The sequence below is a fragment of the Benincasa hispida genome, chromosome 8, assembly GCF_027475165.1.
Source record: "Benincasa hispida cultivar pf3 chromosome 8, pf3_genome.v1.1, whole genome shotgun sequence".
NCBI classification, from domain to species: Eukaryota; Viridiplantae; Streptophyta; class Magnoliopsida; order Cucurbitales; family Cucurbitaceae; genus Benincasa; species Benincasa hispida.
In genome coordinates, this window is record NC_143485.1 from 60,407,045 (window position 1) to 60,426,246 (window position 19,202).

Sequence of the window (19,202 nt, forward strand, 5' to 3'; positions counted from 1 at the left end):
AATAATTCAAGATTTGTTATTCATCGATAGTATATGCTCTCACTTAGACCATATTTATTCTCATTTTCATCACACATACACGTTTGATCGATCGCTATCCTTATACTCCCTCTTTCTTTTACTCATACAAAAAAATTTATAAAATAATATGTCACGTGACACAATTTCATTAGGTGTTGATGGGTCGCACAAGGCACTGCACCCAAATTTTTTCCATACCTTAATCGAATTATGATGTCATTCAGACCATGAACTTTGACTTAATGATTGTTATGTAGTCAAAGGTAATGTGTGTGCATATATAGACACGTGTATATAAATTTAATTATTTATTAAAAAGCAAAAGCCAACATATTGACGATAAAATGAACTTAGTTCACAATAATTCGCATAATTTTTTATCCTAAAGGTGAAAGGTTTGATTCCTCGTCTAATTAATATAGTATGGGACTAAATTGGTCAAATTAAAATTTTGAGGACCAAATGCATCTATACCTAAAAACTCAGATACTAAAAGAGTATTTTTCTAAAAAAAAAAAAAATCAATATAGACACAACATCACAAATAATTAAAAAGAAATTCACCAGAAAAAGAAGAAGATTAAACTAATTAAGAAAATTAAGAAAACGTGAAACCAACTAAAAGTAATTAATTTGCTGCTAAGAGTTAAACATTAAAAGGGAAAGAAGAAAAGACAGCATTTCTTTCTTGGGGCCTTTTAACAATGTACAGAAAAATCGTGTACTAAAAGATCGGATAGGGAATACAACCATTTCATTCGAAGCTAACATTATTCACCACTTCTTCGAAAATAGGAACGATTGCAACTAATATCTTAATTTTTTCCTCTATTCAAATCAAATCGTCATACCAATTTAGGATTCCTATAATAACCTTCTGTCGCCAGTGTTCTTATTGTCCTTGCGTTGCCTCCCTCTTTGAAATGAAGTTCTGAATTTTCCACATAAAAGTAAAAGTGAAGCTTTATTATAATTGGCACAAGATAGAAAGAAAGAAAGCATATAATACTAATAATTATTATTATTATACCTGCAATCTTGAGGAACAGTCCATGAAGGGGTGGATGAAGCTAATTTGTTATCCGCAGTTGTTGGGTTAAAAAAGTTACTCCAATCTTGTAGCAAAATTCTTAGATCGTGCACTTTGTTCTCTAGTCCAACGCAGCAATTGGCATGCACTGTGGCCATTTTGTTCATGTCCCTCCCCATCTGACAGAACCCCCCGAAATTCGCAGTGTCTAAGAACCTTAATTTCAGCCCAATTTTAGAGATCAATGGACTGTGTTTGATCTTGTTCAGCACATCTTGGTCGTGCTTCCCTGGATATATTGTCCTCGATTCGTACCAAAACTTATAGAATTTCACCGTTTTTGGATTCGCTTTCACGTACACAAACCCTCCATTGGGATTGTTATTTAGATCTTCCGAGTTCCCCATAAAAAAATCGCAAGCAATTTGAAAATCTGCGTCTGGGTAGAAGTGATTGAATGGATCTTGCAGCCACATGATATCAGAATCCTGCACGATCCTCTCAAATCTTAAATCACTGGTTGACCCAAAAATTTGGCGTAAAGATAGTAACTAACCGTAAAGACGAAGCTGTAGCCCATTTGGAGAACAGAGGTGAGAAATTCAATTCTTCGCCACATCATTTTCAAGTAATCAGGGGTCATGAAATAGGCTTCGCTGGAGAAGTTGGTCCCTTGAGTATTCAGTTCATAGCAATGAGGATGCAACGCCACGCAACGAGAATACGCCTTTTCATCCAACGTGACTATCACTAAATGCTTCAGTAATCTTTGGGTTCCGTTTCCGATGTGGAAGCTTTTAAGAAACAGATCGAGGAGTGAATCTGGCTCTGCCCATGCATCATTCAACGTCGTCAAGATTATTGTTCCATCTTCCATTGCTGCTTCTTTCAGAACTTTTTCCTATATTTCATTTTTGTGATTTTACAAACTTTTATAAGTTTTAACATCATTTTACAATATACTCTGTTTCATCCTACTTTTTCTAATTTCCAACCGTCCGATGATTTTAGAATTTGGGATCAATGATGTTACATATTACTCTTAAATTTGAATTAAGATTTTTACTTTTAATTTCGGTTTTCATTAAATATTCATTTTCAGTTATTAGTGTGTGATGTCTATTAATTAATTAAATATAATTATGATCGAATTGTTAAATTTAATTTTAATATTGATGAAAAATACTTAAACTTAATTAATTTTAATTTTTGATTTTTGAAAATGAGTGTTTTGTGGAAAATTGTTGTTAAAAGTGTAAATTTTGAAACGACCAAAATGAAACAAAACTCAAATTGGAATGGTAACATTATGCCTAATGAAAAATTGAAACCATACTAAAAAGTGACTAAATGTATAACATTTTGAAACTTAGTAATCTCATGCCTAAGAACCAATAAGGTATTTTTCCCAAACTAGTAACACATTGAAGAATAATTTAAAATAGTTAATATCATTTTTCTGATTTTTTTAAGGGATCATTTTTGCAAAGTTTAAAATCACTCCAAAATATATTTTTTTAAAGTTTTGGTTTATGAAAATAGTGTTTAAAAAGTGTAAAATTAAATATTAGATTTATTTTGAAAAATTAAAATTTGTTTTTTAATTATTTAATATTTACTCTTAAATTTCATCTATTTTTAAGACAGCAAATATAAGAAAATAAATCAATTTTATTTTATTATCTATTATTTTTTTATTAACAACAAAATTTTATTATATTTAAAAATATTTTCGAGAGTGTTACCATTATTATAGAGTAAGTCTGTTCAAAATTTGTTAGAAACCATAGACACACATTCCCTTTATTTGAATGGTGATATTTTAAGTGTATGTTATGTAGACATTGACACCCCACCATGTATTATTAGCAGAGCTGTGCGGGAGGGGAATAAATTGTTTTTATATTGTAATGAAAAAATAAATTGTTTTTATATTGTAATGAAAAAATAAATTGTTTTTATATTGTAATGAAAAAATAAATTGTTTTTATATTGTAATGAAAAAATAAATTGTTTTTATATTGTACGAAAATATGGATGAGAGTTTTATTGGAACAAAAACATATAATTACACCACAATCGCCCACTTTCCTTTGTAAAATCCTGTCCCCTTCCCTTCCCTTTCCATTCCCCCAACTCCACTCCTTTTCTCCCCTCACAATATTAAATATATACGCCCACCCAACCCTTATTAGCTCATTTTTAAAACTTCTTTCAAAAAATTAGATCACCTAAAATAATTTTTTTTTTAAAAAAACGATCAACTCAATCTAATTTATGTGATTTTAATTAGCTTATCAATTCATTTGAATTTGATAGAGTTCAAATAAATGAAAATTTGTGAGTTAGATTGGTTCATGAATTCACTTAAAGTAATCCAAATCAATCTAAACTTCTTGTTAACATTTAAAATATATATATATATTAACTTATGATATAATTATATATACATATATTTATCTAAGTTTTTTTTTGATAATTTATTATCCAATAACTCTTAAAAATATTTTTTTGCACTTTGGAAAGAAAATTTTGTTATATAAATTGAAATTATGTTTAAATCTTAATTCAATATATAAAAATAATTCAATCAAATTTTTTCGTATTAACATCTTACTTTTTTTCAGAACATAAATTTAAATAAATAATCCGATTAACCTGAACCAACACAATCCAAATGTTTTAGGGTTGGATTGAGTTGGATTCATTTTTTAATAAGGATTGTGTAGGTGGAAGAAATTAACAAACCCAACAATTGAGTTAAATCTAAAAAGTTCTTCAACCCACTAATATCCCTATATTTAACCCGTGTTTTTAACTTTTACTCCATTTTTTTCACAATTCACTCACTTCTTAATTACGAAATTAGAGTTTGACATCTAATAAATACTAAACTTATAATTCAATCATATGAAAATAAAATTTCAAAAATTATTCATTGTTATTTTATTTCATAAACTCTAATTTAATTATAATTTTACTTTTCAAATTGATAGATCATACTTGGTTATTTTATTTCATAAAATGTATAACAATTCTAAATTTTAGAATAAACATAACTCCAAGACTAAACTTATAATTTAATCCTACTTTTACTTTTCAAATTGACAAATGATATGTTATTGGTATTTATATTTTATTTAATAGACTCTACAACAATTCCAAACTTTTTTAGAAGTAACATAACTTTCAATTTTATATTAAATAGATGGTGAAAATTTTGAAAATTTTGAAAAATAATTACAATTCAAAATTTTCTAATAAAATCTTAATTTTTTAATTTTGTATGATTTTTTTTAAAAATAAAATATTATCAAAACTGATGGACTAAATTTGAAAATACCAAATAGATTGAAACATAAAAAAGTTCAATTACTAAATATCTTTTCCATCTATTTGTATCCAGTAAAAAAAGAAGAAGTAAGAAGGGAAATAATAATAAATGCACGCGCGAGTCACGCGCTGGCGCAGCAGGGGAGCAGCCTGGCTATTGAGCCTATCGCCAACTTACCAATCACTTGCCATGATATTCACCAATAATTCTGCGTTTTGTGTGTGTGTGTGTGTGTTTTTTCTTTTTTTTAAAAAAAATTTATTTTGTGTGTACGTTTATAAACTTAGTTGGAAAATTATTAAATGAACCATTAAAGAACTGCAGCATATGCAACCTTCCCCTTTAATTTTTTTTTTTAAAAAAAATTATTATTATTAATTCAGAAACAAAGCCCAGTTGGCTCTATTTGATTTATTCGTCAATCCTAGGACTCGAGAATCGCGTTTGGTCACAAATCGAAGCAAGAATTATTTTTCCGTTTAATTCAGATTTTATTCTTCGACTCCTAAACACAATCAACCTACCTCAAGTCGATCGCATGATTCCCCAGTTACCAACAATAATTATAAATAAACAAAATTAAACAAAATCAATTCTTTTTTTAAAAAAAAAAAAAAATAGAGAGAAATTAGAAATGGAAACTAACCAAAAGAGGGTCTTTGTGAGGAGCAGAGAATCGAAAAGCACGGTAGGTGTCGGAAACAGGAAGAAATTTGAAAGGATTAATGGTTGAGTTGTACAGAACAAGGAGACCCAATATAACGCCAACGAACACAACGGACGTCCTCGCCATCCTCCACGTAACCGCCGTCGTATGAACCGCCGAGGGAGCCGACAACTTGCCGTTGCCGGCGGGTCCTCCGTCGGCGGCGGAATTATTCTTCATTGCAAGCTGAAACCGTGAGGAAGAGGAGGAAAAGAGGAAATTTTGAGTCGCTTATAAGACGAGCGTAATGGTTGACTCGCTGGGATTTAGATGATGAAAAAAAGAGGTAGAAGAAGAAGAAGAAGAAGAAGAAGAAAAATGGCGTTATTTTCATGTTGACGTCAGAGAGGGGTCAATAAATAAAAACTTGAACTAAACAAGGGGCTGATCGGTAAAAAAAAAGAGTGGGAGAAGAAGAGAGAGTTTTAATTTAATTAATTGCCGGCTGCCCCTTTCTCAGTTTCATAATTTCTTTGTCTGGTCCCTCCCATCCCCTCCTTAATTTGTCTCTATTTATCCAATTGCTTGTATTTGCTGTTTCTGAAAACGACTAGAATTTTGAAGGCGGAATCTTTCTCCTCATTTTGATTTTTCTTCCTTCTTTCCTTTTAATTCTCTTCTATGGTTTCATTTTTATTCAATGGTTAATTTCCATATTTTCATCTCTAACTCTATTTTTAATCTTATCTTTTAAACACCCACGCTTCACTAATTCCATAATTATTTTCTAATCACATATGTGTGACGTTTTTATTTTATTGAATTTTGCTGTCTTCTTTTCTAAATTTGATACATACATATTATTTTTAGTTTAATGCAGGTCACCATGAAAATTAAAGTAAAATGGGTAGCAAAACCAATTAAGTAAACGGCATATATGTAGCTAGCATTTTTTTTATTGCAAATATAGCAAAATTTCTAAATTTCAACTTTTATCGTTTTATGGTATTCTGATTTTAACATTGTATCAATGTTGGCCGTCCAACTCTTTGCAGGTTCCTTCACCTAACATTTTTCAAGAAAAATTTTCCTTCTTTTAAATAGAGCTTTTGGAATCTTCGGCGGTTCCTCTTTAACTCCAATTTTGATCTCTAGTGATGACCGCCCAAAAGTTTTATTTATATATACAGTTTGAAAATTGCAAGCAAATTTCTCTCCCATATTTTTAAACAATTCCTCCTTTTTCATACCATTATTTTAATTATAACAAATTAATCACAAAATTTTGGCCAAATATTTGTTGAGCAATCAATAATTCATAATGGGTGTGCCCTATTTGGAAAGACTTTCCACTGCCGTGATAATTCCTTTCCGATCTCCAAAATGTTAATCAGCTTTCGCTCTCCTTTGGATATCATAGTTTTGCCGCAAGTCCTACACTCTTTTCTGATTCTTCTTGAAGTTAAATTAAAACTAATATTTAATTTGGGACTTAGTAAAAATTTTAAGTGGTAACTTGTGAGAAATTGGTCTAGGCGTGGAACTTGTGTGTGAGGGGAAGGTGTTATAAGTTTTTAAGAAAATGTGTGTGTGTTAGGGTGGTGAGCCATGCGTTGAACAAGGAAGCCAAGAGGAAGGTTTAGGCTAAAGAGTATGTTAGGAGTTGAATGAGGTGAAAGGGGAGCCAGCCATGCCCTGAAGTTGGGAGGTGAAAAGGAAGAAATTTGGTCCAACTGTTAGCCGAGAGCTATATGGAAATTTAGGGAATTAATAATTTTCTTTTAATTAAATTAGGTAATATTTGGTAATTATCTTTTAATTATTTTATTTGATATTTAAGGTGGCTAAGATAGTGTTAGACAAGAATTAGTGGGATTGAAATGATTATAGGAGGAGCTGTCAACATTTCAAGCAAGCATGAAGAGGTAGTCGGTCATATAAATTGGATGAAGAAGAAGGAATCGATTTGCACGATTCACTCGAGAAAATTGTGATTTTCTTTGGCCAAGAGCAAGAGAAACCAGAGAGGAAGGAGAAGGAAGGCTGCCATAGAGAAATTCAACTGAAAAGATGGGAAAATTGAAGAAAACTCGAGGTTGGTCTGAATTCGGTGAGGTTTTTGGTGGATTTTGAGTAAGTGAGGAGGAATTAAAACTTCAAATTTGAAGGTAAGTTAATTTACAGGTTGTTTAAGAGGTTTATGGAATACATTGGAGTTTAAATTGGCTGGAAGTGATGAAAAAGTACTGAAAATTCAAGTGAAAAACAAGGGTCTAGATAAGGGGTTGTGAGGTTTAAAAAGGTAAGTCACCCAATATAGGATTGTTTCAAGTTAAGCACACTTATCTTTGAAGTTCTTATGATTGAGCCACCGAAAAGAAAGGTGCACCTTAGTAGTAATTTTCAATTCTTTTAAGCATTTATTAACCATACTTTCATGTCCTCAGGATCCCTCTCATTCAGATGTGATATCAGTTCATTCAGATGTGATATCAGTTCATTCATGTACCCTTCTTGAACTCAGGTCGTTACACGAAATCTCTTTTCTCCTCTTTACACAAAATTCCCTCTTAATCTAAAATAGGCAGAGCCCACTACTCCTGGATTCTCACCCTGAGAATATCGAGGAAGTCTTTGTGGTCGTGTTCTAACTTGTATGAAATTTTCTTGAAGAAAGTCTTCAAGTGGTTCGCGTATTGTTCGAGAGAATTCTTGAAAAAAGATCTTCAAAGTAAGATTTCTAAAACCTTTTTGTTAAACATGCTATAATTTATACATAAATGTATATCTTGTCTACTGTTTTATTGTAAAATCTCACATTCAATAAAAAATAGAAATTGGATCGATCTTGCTTCCGCTTACGGTTCCCTCCCATTAGGGATCTTTCACGTGCAACAGCGTTCGCCTGATCAGTCAGTTCATGTGCTGCTACCCATGCCGCTTATCAGGAAACCTGTGTGCATGTGTTGCTACTCACGCTAGCCATCCACGCCCCCTGTGCACACGCCTAAGTGTCTATGTGTGTCCCAGCACCCACGCCTACTCCTGGCCATGCACCTAGCTGCTGTGGCTTGTCATGGACTTGTCTTGGATATTTGGAGTTGTTAAATTATATCTAAGCCATTTAAGGGTTTTGTGGATTTTTAACTATAAAAATGACTAAGTATGAAGTCTGAGAAGAATTTAAAGGGTTAAATAGAAATTAAGAAAAGTATGAACTTAGGTATAGAATGTTTGGAAGCTATAAGCTTTAAGCAATCCGAATCAACCAGGGGTTTATAATCCATTCTTCAGGACAGACAGAGATTAGAGCAGCTTATAGACCCTTGGCAGTCAACCAATGACAGTAAGTGATAAATGTTTTCAAATGAAGCTATTTTATGATTGAAATATAGTAAAGTATTTATTAAAGGCCTTGTTGGGCATGATTTACCTACCTTGAGTTTTATGATCTATTTTCTAAAGTGTTATACTAAACATGATTTTCTTGTTAAGCATGTTTTATCTAAACCATGTGCTGGAAATTAGTTACTAAAGTAATGTGTTCACAAAAACAAGGAAAGTATTTCATGATTTCAAGATTATAGCATGTTACAATTTGCTAAAGTAAAGTTTAAATTTCCATTTGCTTCGTACCCCAGTTTATGGATTTTGAATACTGAAGGATAGAAGAAGGTATCTGAGATTTTTAGTGTATGAATATGTTATAGGTCTTTGGGATCCACCTTGGCACACTTGCTTTAGATTGTGTACATGAGTGCTCGATCTTTTGGGGGTATTTATAAGTGCATGTATGAGAGTTATCGATTGCTGATTTTTTTTAGGTTACTCTACATTAACTAAGGTTATCGACGTTGAATGTATTGAGCTTGCTCTACCTCAACTAAGGCTTTGGGTACAAATTTTATGCAAGTTTTATGAATGATTGAGAACTTAAGCATGATTTAGTATGTATAATGTTTTATGGTTTTATGATACTAATTTATGCCTGACCTGGGAATCATGAATTTATTAAATATTCTCTCAAATTTAAAATCAAGTATAGATTCTTGGATACTTTTATATGTACTTATTTAAGCATTTACTTAAATCCATCACTCATTAGGCTTTCCAGTTCACTGTTTTTAAATGTTTTCTTCCCCCCAGGTAGCGAACAAGTTCCTAACCTGTTACAATCAGTCTGTCACGACCTCGGATCATCAGATAGTTCAGAGCCTTCTTAGGTTTTGTTTATGTACATTGTTTTTGTCCAAATGTCATGTAACATCTTAGCAAGGGATGAGAGGAACAATCTGTTCGTAAATAATCTTGTATATTAGGTCCTGCTTAAGTTCTATGAAGTTCTGAATGCCTATAGTCTTAAAATTATGAGATGAATGCACAAACATATTATTATTTATTAGGTCAAGCAATAACAAGTTACAGGAAACAGGTGGATAGTAGATGTCATAAGAGGGTTGGCATGTACTGTCTTCACATTCCCCTTTTAGGTGATGAGGGTGAGCTTTTCTTTACAAATTGAAATTGTTCATCCCAATAACATAATAGAATATAACTATTTCATGTACTATGTGTTTTATATACTATATAGTGGGATAAATCTTTATATTTAATTTTAATTTGATTTTATTTTTTTGTTCGATTTCTAGGGTTCTGACTTTGATTTAGGTTATTCTATAAATTGATTTACCAAATTTGAAATAGATTGATCGTACAAAATGCATACATTATGACTAATAATCACACTGATATACCAAACCATTAATTTTACTAAAAAATAAAATTTAAATAACTATGTTGATATACTAAATATGCTAGTATATTAGCAAAATTTGTCGACAATAGATTACAAGTGTATAAAAAATGTGCAAATTTTGGTACACTATAACCGTACTAATATACTTAAAATCTATAGATTTTTTTAGTATAACAAAAGTATATCAAAATTGTAGGGCATGCTAGTAATTTATCATATCGATAAAAATTTTAGATATCCATAAGCAAACATTAAATCTCTAGTCCATAAACATGTATAATATTAGATATCAATGGGGCAAAATTATCAAATATTCTATGTGTTTAAGCAATATATCAAATATAAGACATAAGTGTATCCGTCATCAATTAGAAAATACTTGAAGTAAGACATGAGTGTATCAATAGTATATCTAACAACAATCAACATTTAAAATATATCAATAATATATCTAACATCAATCAACATATAATGAATAATTTATGTTGAAGTAAAGTATGTGTGTTTCATTTTATAAACATGATATTCCAAGTATACTAGTAATATATATCTGATAAGACATGAGTGTATCAACAGTATATCTAATAAAAATCAACATTCAATCAATAACTTATTGTGAAGTAAAGCATGTGTATTTCATCTTATAAGCATGATAATCTGAGTGTACCAGCAGTTTATAGATACAAGGCATGAACGATAGGATATCAATCAATAAATACTTGAAGTAAGACATTATTGTAGCAACGATATATGTAACATCAATCAACTTTTCAAATATATCAGCAGTATATCTAACAATAATATAATCAACATTCAACTAATGACTTCTTTTGAAGTAAAACATGTGTGTTTCATTTTAAAGACATAATATTCCAAATATATCAACGTTATATTAGACAACAATAAAAAATTTTAAGTAAGACATGAGTGTATCAATAGTATAACTAACATCAATCAACATTTTACATATATCAACACTATATTAAATAAGAATCGACATTTAAGTAATTGGGTCATATTGATTTGTTTGCTATTTTTGCAAACATGAAGAAGCTAACACACGGGCTTAAGTAAGCAATCTCTAAAAGTAGTGTACCAAGCTATCAAATATATATATATATAGTAATGTAGCTTAAAAGTTCATATTAAATTTTATACCAAAATTTAACCATGGTAACCTAATTTAATTATTTTATAAAAATGTCTCAAAAGTAGATAAATAAAATGAAATAAAATATTGAAAGTTCTTTTATTTTGTCCAGAAGGGAATTTTAAGGAAAACTGGAAATATAAATGGGACCAAAGCAGAAGCGCGTGGTCAAGTACAAAGGCGTTAAGAAAAAATGGGCAGGCCAAAGTTGAACTTCAAAGCCTGATTTTGATACCTTTCAACGTTTATTTCAAGCCAACCGGCAACCGGATGTTTGCTTAGCTGCCGGTTCCCCTTACTTTACTATGATTTTAATCTCAATTCCCCAACGCTGATTGGCTTTTAACCTCATTTTTTATTTTTAGATTTATATCTTTATTTTGATCCTGAAACTTTAGAAAATATCTATTATAATCCTTCAACTTTTAGAAATACCTTACTTTAGTCCAGGTTAATTTTGGATGATTAGACTGCCAAATAAATTAGTTATGCTAAAAAAATCTAGGGTTTCAATTTTGAATTAGGTGCTAAAGCGATTTCTTATAGAAGATCTCAAAAGTTATTTTGCATCCAAGATTTTGACGATTCACTATTTTGGTACGTTGATTGTGGATATTTTGCTTCACCTTCGTTTTGCCCAATCCATACTACATGCAATTTCATTTTCAAATAGATTTCATCTTTAAATAGTAGACATAATCTTAATAGTAGGGACCAAAATAAACAATTTGCAAAAGTTCAATAACTAAAATGAGTTATCGCAAGTTTTAGGAATCAAAATAGAACAATGCTCAATAACTTTATTTTTATTGTTATTATTAACCATAATTGATCATTTATTCAAATTCGTCATCTTCCCCAACTGATTAATACTATCCGTCAATTTAATTACCAAGATACTTTGGAGTTTGGATTGGAATCTATCCTCTCCCTTTTTTATTCCTTTCTTTTCTTAGTACTAAAGTTTTAAATTTAAATTTTAAACTTCTTAATCGTTAATTCATACTTTATATCACAATTAAGGCTCATTTTATCTTAATGTATCTCTTTCTTATTCCATATTCTATATGGATTTAGAATAAGTTTATCCATCGAATTAGTTTAGTTTTTTTAAAATGTAATAGAGCCAGACATCAATTTAATTTTTATTTTTATTACATGTTTAACACCTAAATTTTAATTTTATTAGAATTCAAAGAGTCCAATTTGTTTATTGTGAAAAATATTTTAAGGGTTTAACGAAATTTCTATAATTAAAACTTAATGAAATGGGACAGTTGCAAATATAGATATTAGATCCAAAATATTAACAGATAACATAATGTAAAAAAATTGTAAATATGGCCAAATTTAAATAGTCTATCAATGATAAACAATATTATTGGTAGGAGTCTATGAGTGATAAGCCATATCATTTGTAAAATAGATTTGTCGATATTTAGAATTTTTTAGAAAATGATGTTATACATTTTATTATTATTTCTAAAAGTGCTACTAATTATAATTACCCTAATGAAATTATAGGTAGCTGGATAAATTACTTAGATAATCAATGTTCTTATAAAACTAGAAAGATTAAATCATTTCATAATAGACAGATCGATGGACAAGCAGCCGTGAGTGACAAAGACCATGGATGACAGATGGGAGGAGGGAGAAAGAAGAGAGAGAATAAATAAAATAACTTTTTATTAACAATACTGTTTTTTCATACTTCAAAGGTTAAAATGTCGAATTTGAAAGGTCCACCAACGTATAATCAAACCTTGCCTCGCCTTAAATAGAGATCCAAAGTGTTATTTTTCCAAATATTTAATGTAATTTATAACTATTTTAAAATTTTATATATTTTATTTCAACAAATTGTTTAATATTTATAAATAATAGGACAATTTTATAGAAAAAGTGTATCAGCATCTAACACTGATTGCTATTTTGTTATTTTGTATAAATAGTTTTTCTTATTTTTCTATTTTTAAAAATTTTCTTTAAAAAAAAGTTAATTAAAATAAAATTATATTGACTAAAATAAATGTATATAATTTTTATTTCTTTTAAAAAAATATTAAACTGCATGAAGACCCCACAGCCTAAAGTTAATTAAGAAACACTTCCAACCTAAAAAAACTTAAAGAAAAAAATCAACCAAACACAAGAAGTAAAAAACACGCACAGTTCAAAGAGAAAAGTAAGTCTTTTCAAATTTAAATTTTGTACGCAAAAGGAGATTTAAAACACGTGGTTCTAATTTTTTTAGTGAAATTCTTATAAATAAAAAAATCCTTAAAATATTTCCATTTCATAGAAAAAAAAAATTCAAAAGTGCTTTGTATAATAATAATCTAATAATACAATCCTAGAATTAGAAATAAATCAAGTATGGGAAAAGTAAACCAATTATTGAGTGCCATCTTCTTTTCTATAGCTTTTATTTCTTTAAAAGTAATAAATTTCTGTAATTATACTCACTTCTTTAAGAAAAAGAAATCATCAAAGATAAAAGAGATATCTTTTATGGATAAGGATCATCCCACGATGCTTCATTTTCTCCGCCATAACACATCATAAATTATTGTTTTAATTGCACCTAATTTTTTAAAATATATATAGTTGAGAATGTGACCGTTCTATCAAGTACTCATCTATCTGTATTTATTTCCAGTCATATCACTTTACTATGTCAATCAAGGAAAATCGACATAGTTAAGTCAAGATACATGATTCCGATGCCATTTGTAAAGACATTCATATATATCCATATTGGTATGATATTGTTCACTTCATACTCAGACTTTATTTTTTAAATTACCTAAAAAAACTGATATGAACGAAGATGTTGTCTCTCACTTATAGTCATAATCTTCCCATTTCTAAGCCAATGAGCGACTTTAGTTGTACTCCCAACAATTCTTCTTTAAAAAAAATGATCATCAACAAAGCCTACACCGACATAGTTAAGTCAGGGTACAGCCTTAATACCACTTGTCAGGGACACTGGAAGTACTGGCATACCTCAAAATAGGTATTGCTATTGTCTATTTTGTGCATATTCTCCTCTGCCTTTACTTTTTAAATCACCCAAAAGGTTCTATCATAGCTTTCCTAGGCATTTTGAGACTTTTGGTTCCCAAAAAAAAAAAAAAAGGAATGAATGAATTTATTCATGTGGGTAAATTATACAGTATGGTCCACATGGGTTGGCAACCTCAGCAAGTTCTTTGAGTTGACGAGTGATTATTATAATTTAGTTTACGCAAAGAAAGTTGAATTATAAGAAGGTTATAGTGGTAAATCATCATATGCTTGATTTACTCCAGAAATCCTCTTTAGCATGTAGTAAGCAACCAAGAGAGAGCCAGCCAAAAAGCACATCTTTTTTATGGTGTTTGATAGCCCATTCCCACTCTGGCCAAGCTCCACTACTGAACTCCTATCTTCACTCCTGCAAAATAAACACTCTTTTTCTTTAACTGTGTTCTTCAGGACTTGGCACATCTCTATATCAATCAACTATCAAAGTTTTTCATTATTTATATTTTGGATCATATGGTGTCAATTTTCTTGTTCAAAGATCTAAACTTCAAATCTTTCTACTGTGCATGTGTGGGAGCTTTGAGTTATAAGACAATGTCAGTTTCAGTTATTAAGGTTAATGGCAAATTATCAATGCTAATCAAGAGTGGATAATTTGCCTTGGTCTTGGCTCCGGCAGAGCGGCAGCCGATCTCCGGGATCGGAGCTCCGTTGTCGGCTGCTGTGGTGTGGCTGTGGCAGTTGGAGCTGGCAAGGATTCTTCGGTAGGGATTGAAATGTTCTTCACCTGTTAAGATTTAGACTGCTTAAAAAAGCTGAAATTCTTAATCTAATTATGTTCAAGATGTAATATCCTATAGATGTTTACCAATTTCCTAAACAAGAGAGAGTAAAGGAATTCAATGTATCTCATCTTGGCTTGTTTTTGGTCCTTTGTTAACTGCCTCCAAAATCCATAAATTGATCCCATGTTCAGAGCCTTCTTTGCATATATGTTCCAAGTGTAGCTGAAAAACCATAATCAATAAGTGAATACCAACATCCTAAATTGATTAGAGATGATGTTTGTGCTTTTATTTACCATTCATATATTCGCTGAAGACCAGCTTCTGACATCTTGTTCCAATATCCAGCATCTGACTTGCATTTCTCAAAGAATGCAACAATCTTTTTGCTTGATTTGTCTCCATTGTTCGGATCGATTTGGAAGCCTGAGACTCCATCGACAATTATCTCGGCTGGGCCTCCTTGGTTTGTTGCAAAAGTAGGCAATCCACAGTTCATTGCCTCGATGACTGTTAGGCCAAAACCCTCATAAAGTGCAGGCTGCACAAAAGCTCCTTTTGTATCAGCAATGCACCGGTATAGCTCTCCATTGCGGTATCGATCAGTTTGAGCTGCTATCCATCTGATTTGTCCCCTGAGTTTATATTTTTCTATCAGGGAATGCATCTTTTTTATCTCAGCAATTTCTTCCCTGTCCTCTGATTTTGATGGATCAAAGAATCCAGCTACCACCACAAGGTTTACTAAACTTCTCAGCTTCCTGTTTTTACCATACCATTCAGTCAACCCAGTTATGTTTTTCACTGTATCAAGCCTTGCCATTGAGAAAATAATTGGCTTCTTCTTATCTGCAAGGTAACCTCTGTACCCGAAATTTACACGATTGGAAGTTAGAAGTGTACTGATGATTTTCTAATAGTGTTCAATGGAAAAGAGATTGAGACTAGGTAACAGTTACATGTGCTCATCATTGTTTTCTCTGCTATAAAGTAGTTCCTCGATATCGGGATGAAAATTAGTAAGTCGCTTCGATTTCTCAGTGAAAGGAAAATAGACAGATTGATCAGCCCCAGGAGCAGCAATGTTGAATTTGGGGTCAAACACATTAATACCTGAGACTACTCTATAAAGTCCAGGCATAGTAAAGGCCTCATGGCTTTCATATTGTCCTGGCCTGTTTTTGCTGTTAGACAAAACTTTTTACTTAGCTACTGAAAGGTTATATATTTCTAGAATGCAAATCCAGCTGAGTTCATTACGATATAGAACTTTCTAACCTTCCTGAAATTTCTTGATAAGTACTTGTTATAATGAAATCAGTTGCATTCATTGAGATCAAATCAGCTGTGAATTGACATGAAAAATGATACTTTGGATCAAGTTCCTTCCATTTAGCATCCGAATCCTCGTACTTTGTTTTCTCCAAAGCGTGTGCTATAATTCCCTGGGAGATTCAAAAAAAGAAAGAAAATCAAGAATTTAGAAATCTAGAAACCAAAAAAGGAACCAAACATGACAGATTTTTCTCAAGCTTTTATATTTTGTTCCTGGTCTTCTAGTTTGTGAGTTGAGAAAATGAAGTGGACCTGTGTAATTCCAAGTTTCTTAGCCATCAAAGAAGCAACCAAGTTTCCATCAGTGTAGTTGCCAATGACGAGGTCTGGTTTGCAATTCATGACTTCAAGGATCTTACCAGTGGCATCCTACAAATACAAAGTGGAGTGAGGAATAAAAGTTAATATAAGATGAATGAACTGGTTGGGCAAAATGAAAGAATTTCTGAGGTCAAATGCCTTGACAAATCTCTCCAAGTATGGATAGACATCAAAACGCGAAACCCATTGGCGAAGGACTCCATTTTGTGTGAAGAATGGGACCCTGAGAATGTGAGAATGCTTTGTGTTTTCTATAGGCTCTAACTCTACATTGCACTTCGTCCCTCGTGCATCGGGTATTAACCTTGTCACCTAAATATGTCAATTTTAATACATATTAAAACATCTGCTGCAGTTGCCAAGAACAAGGACAATGTTGTTGTGAACTTGTGATCTTTGTGCCTATAACAAACATACCACAAGAATCTGAGGCTTTGCTTGCAGGCCTTGCTGCTCAATTCTGTTCAGCAACTCTTCTTCTAAAGCTCTCACTTGATCCAGAATGTAGACAATCTAGTCATTTTTGTAGCAGGTGAGTGATATACAAGTCCTCAGGAAGACAGCATTGTAATGCTGAAATAAACAGTTGATCAAATTCTGACCTGACCGCCGGTGTCGGGCAAACCAAGGACGCCTGCCTGGCCGAAATAGCCGTGAGGCGAAAAGATTACAATATTCAATGTGGTTGGAAGCTTGCTAAACAGTAACTCCAATTTTGCTGGATCTGGTGCTTGGAGGACCTCAGAAAGGATCAACATTGTTTCTCTTACCCTCTCTGAAGTGCTTCCCCATCCTTTCTCAAATCCCCATCCTTTCATCCTTAAGGCATTTAAGGATAAAAAATACAATTAGATAAAATTTTAGAGTAATGGGAAATCAAAACTAGATTCCCTATGGTTTAGGGAAAGAAATAAGAATTCTTGGTTACTTGTGCTTAAATTCTTCATATGGCGTGTCTTTTGGCAGTGAAGATAGATATACTTGGGCTGCAAACAATGCCGATTGAAGCTTGGAAACAGTGTTAAGTTTCTTATTGATCATAAGACTCTGCAAGATTTAAATCCAAATGTTGTCATTCCTTGATTTGAATTGCCAAAGTTTTTTCTTAAAATTTTCAACTTTCTGCAATTGAATATTCATATTTTCATACCTGTCCTCGATGGTGAAGAGCCAGCAGATAATCAACAAGTGCCTTGACATTCTGTTTATCCTCACCAAACCTTGAACTGATGAATTTTGAGATCAAGTTGACTCCGTTTCCAATCGATGACGGAAGGCTCAAGCGAGGGGCGCTGAATTCAATGGCTCCAAAATCTATCTCTAGAGCATTTTCATCATTTGCCCTGCAACATCAAACCAATCATTTTGACAACTCTTTCCTTCATCAATCCAAAGATTACTACACAATGAAGTGAACATAAAAGAGCCTTGTCTCAACTTCTGAATATTGGAAAGGGGAAATCAGAACTATTTATAGACTCACCAATTCTCATCAAAGATGGCTTCCTTAAACTTCAAGTACTCTGAAACAGTAAGGTCTCCTACTTCCAAACTTGTAGCATTCACCTTAACAAACTCCCAGAAACCGGGACTCGGCCTCACGGCTAGAGCGACGTTCGGAGGGACAACAGCAGCCTCCTGCATATAAGCCATCAAATTCCATCCTCCTTCAAAGAAGAAACAGTAAAGAAAAAGAGTTTCAATATTACCTGAGTATTACTTAGAATGTAGCCAAGAAAGCCTTCCAAAACATGGCTCTTCTCATGCTTGTCTTCAATTGTTATCTCCACATCTTTCATCAAATCTTGGCATTTCATCAACCTCTTCCCATTCTCAAGAAACCTATTTACTCAGATGGGTTAAATTCATATCTCAAAAAGTCACAAACTTTCCTTTAAGCTCTATGTTGCTTGAGAAACTATGTACCTGGCAAAGCATTTCTTCATTGGGTTATGGGATCTCCTCAATGCATCGTTTAGACTGTCAGAAATTGGTGTGTCTAATCTCATCAAGCTGGCTGCTGCCATGGCCATTTTTTCCTTCAATTGTCTTCTACAACAGTTTTCAACTTGATGATAAAGTGATGATTATTGTCTTGCTTTTGTCTTGTGATCTGAGATATATATACCTTAATTGACAGAGTTTGAGAAAATGTTATATGTAATTGAAGAGTGAGAGAGACGAAAAGCTGAAACAGAAACAAGGATAACGATGAAGAGAAGAACATTTCTGAGGTTTGAAATATTGAAAGCAAGAAAGGAATTGTAATTGTGGGAAGTTATTTCAGATTTCCTTTCCATAAAGGCTTTTTAAGAGGTGAAGGTAAAGAACTTCAAGCAAAGCGACTTTCTTTGTCTTTCATTTTTTTTAGTTTCATTTGTATTGGTATTAGAGACGCTGGCTTTTATTCTTTCCTTCTTTCAGTTCCACAATTGTAGCAGCCTTAGATTCTTAAGATACAATTGGAAATTTTAGGCTTTTGGAGTTGCCACAAGTCCATGATTGAGAAGCTTCTGCTTTGAAATGTGACAATTCCTTATTGAGTGTTAACCAAGCGTTTACTGGAACTCTGAAATCATTGAAACTATTTTTTATTTGTCAATTCGTGCGTAATTGATTAAAGTCTATTTCCTTGAGAGTTTAGAAGTTCGTATTTTTGCGCCCAGCTAAAAAAAACTATTTTTACAATGGCTGATTATATTGCAAATTATCTCTATAAAGTCATAGAAATTTCAAGATATAATTAAACATACATTCTTCACAATAATTTGTTCAAATTATAATATGATAG

At 31.9% G+C, this 19,202-nt stretch overlaps 2 protein-coding genes and 1 long non-coding RNA gene across 4 annotated transcripts; 1 reads left to right on the forward strand and 2 right to left on the reverse strand.

Annotated features, from left to right (window-relative positions):
• Positions 1–630: 630 nt before the first annotated feature.
• LOC120083325 (uncharacterized protein At4g15970-like) lies at positions 631–5,580 on the reverse strand. Its single transcript, XM_039039033.2, has 4 exons — positions 5,032–5,580; positions 1,608–1,952; positions 1,052–1,539; positions 631–952 (listed from the first exon to the last, which is right to left on the reverse strand). The coding sequence occupies exons 1-4, from the start codon at positions 5,269–5,271 to the stop codon at positions 886–888; spliced, it is 1,140 nt and encodes a 379-aa protein (XP_038894961.1). The 5' UTR covers positions 5,272–5,580; the 3' UTR covers positions 631–885.
• A 1,419-nt stretch (positions 5,581–6,999) lies between these two features.
• Positions 7,000–9,598, forward strand: LOC150034748 (uncharacterized). 2 transcript variants are annotated; one of them, XR_016531204.1, is made up of 5 exons: positions 7,000–7,199; positions 7,479–7,555; positions 7,709–7,762; positions 7,910–8,377; positions 9,178–9,598. It is a non-coding gene; the product is annotated as an uncharacterized LOC150034748 (long non-coding RNA). The 2 variants fall into 2 exon arrangements; XR_016531205.1 differs by lacking the exon at positions 7,910–8,377 and having other exon boundaries at positions 7,004–7,199; positions 9,178–9,438.
• A 4,473-nt stretch (positions 9,599–14,071) lies between these two features.
• On the reverse strand, positions 14,072–18,663 carry LOC120084220 (sucrose synthase 6). Its single transcript, XM_039040125.2, has 15 exons — positions 18,338–18,663; positions 18,121–18,253; positions 17,895–18,049; positions 17,562–17,754; positions 17,340–17,458; positions 17,014–17,230; positions 16,829–16,924; positions 16,550–16,723; positions 16,343–16,459; positions 16,034–16,200; positions 15,715–15,939; positions 15,052–15,618; positions 14,839–14,977; positions 14,630–14,757; positions 14,072–14,379 (listed from the first exon to the last, which is right to left on the reverse strand). Exons 1-15 carry the CDS (start codon positions 18,442–18,444, stop codon positions 14,217–14,219), a joined length of 2,700 nt encoding a protein of 899 aa, XP_038896053.1. The 5' UTR covers positions 18,445–18,663; the 3' UTR covers positions 14,072–14,216.
• Positions 18,664–19,202: the final 539 nt, after the last annotated feature.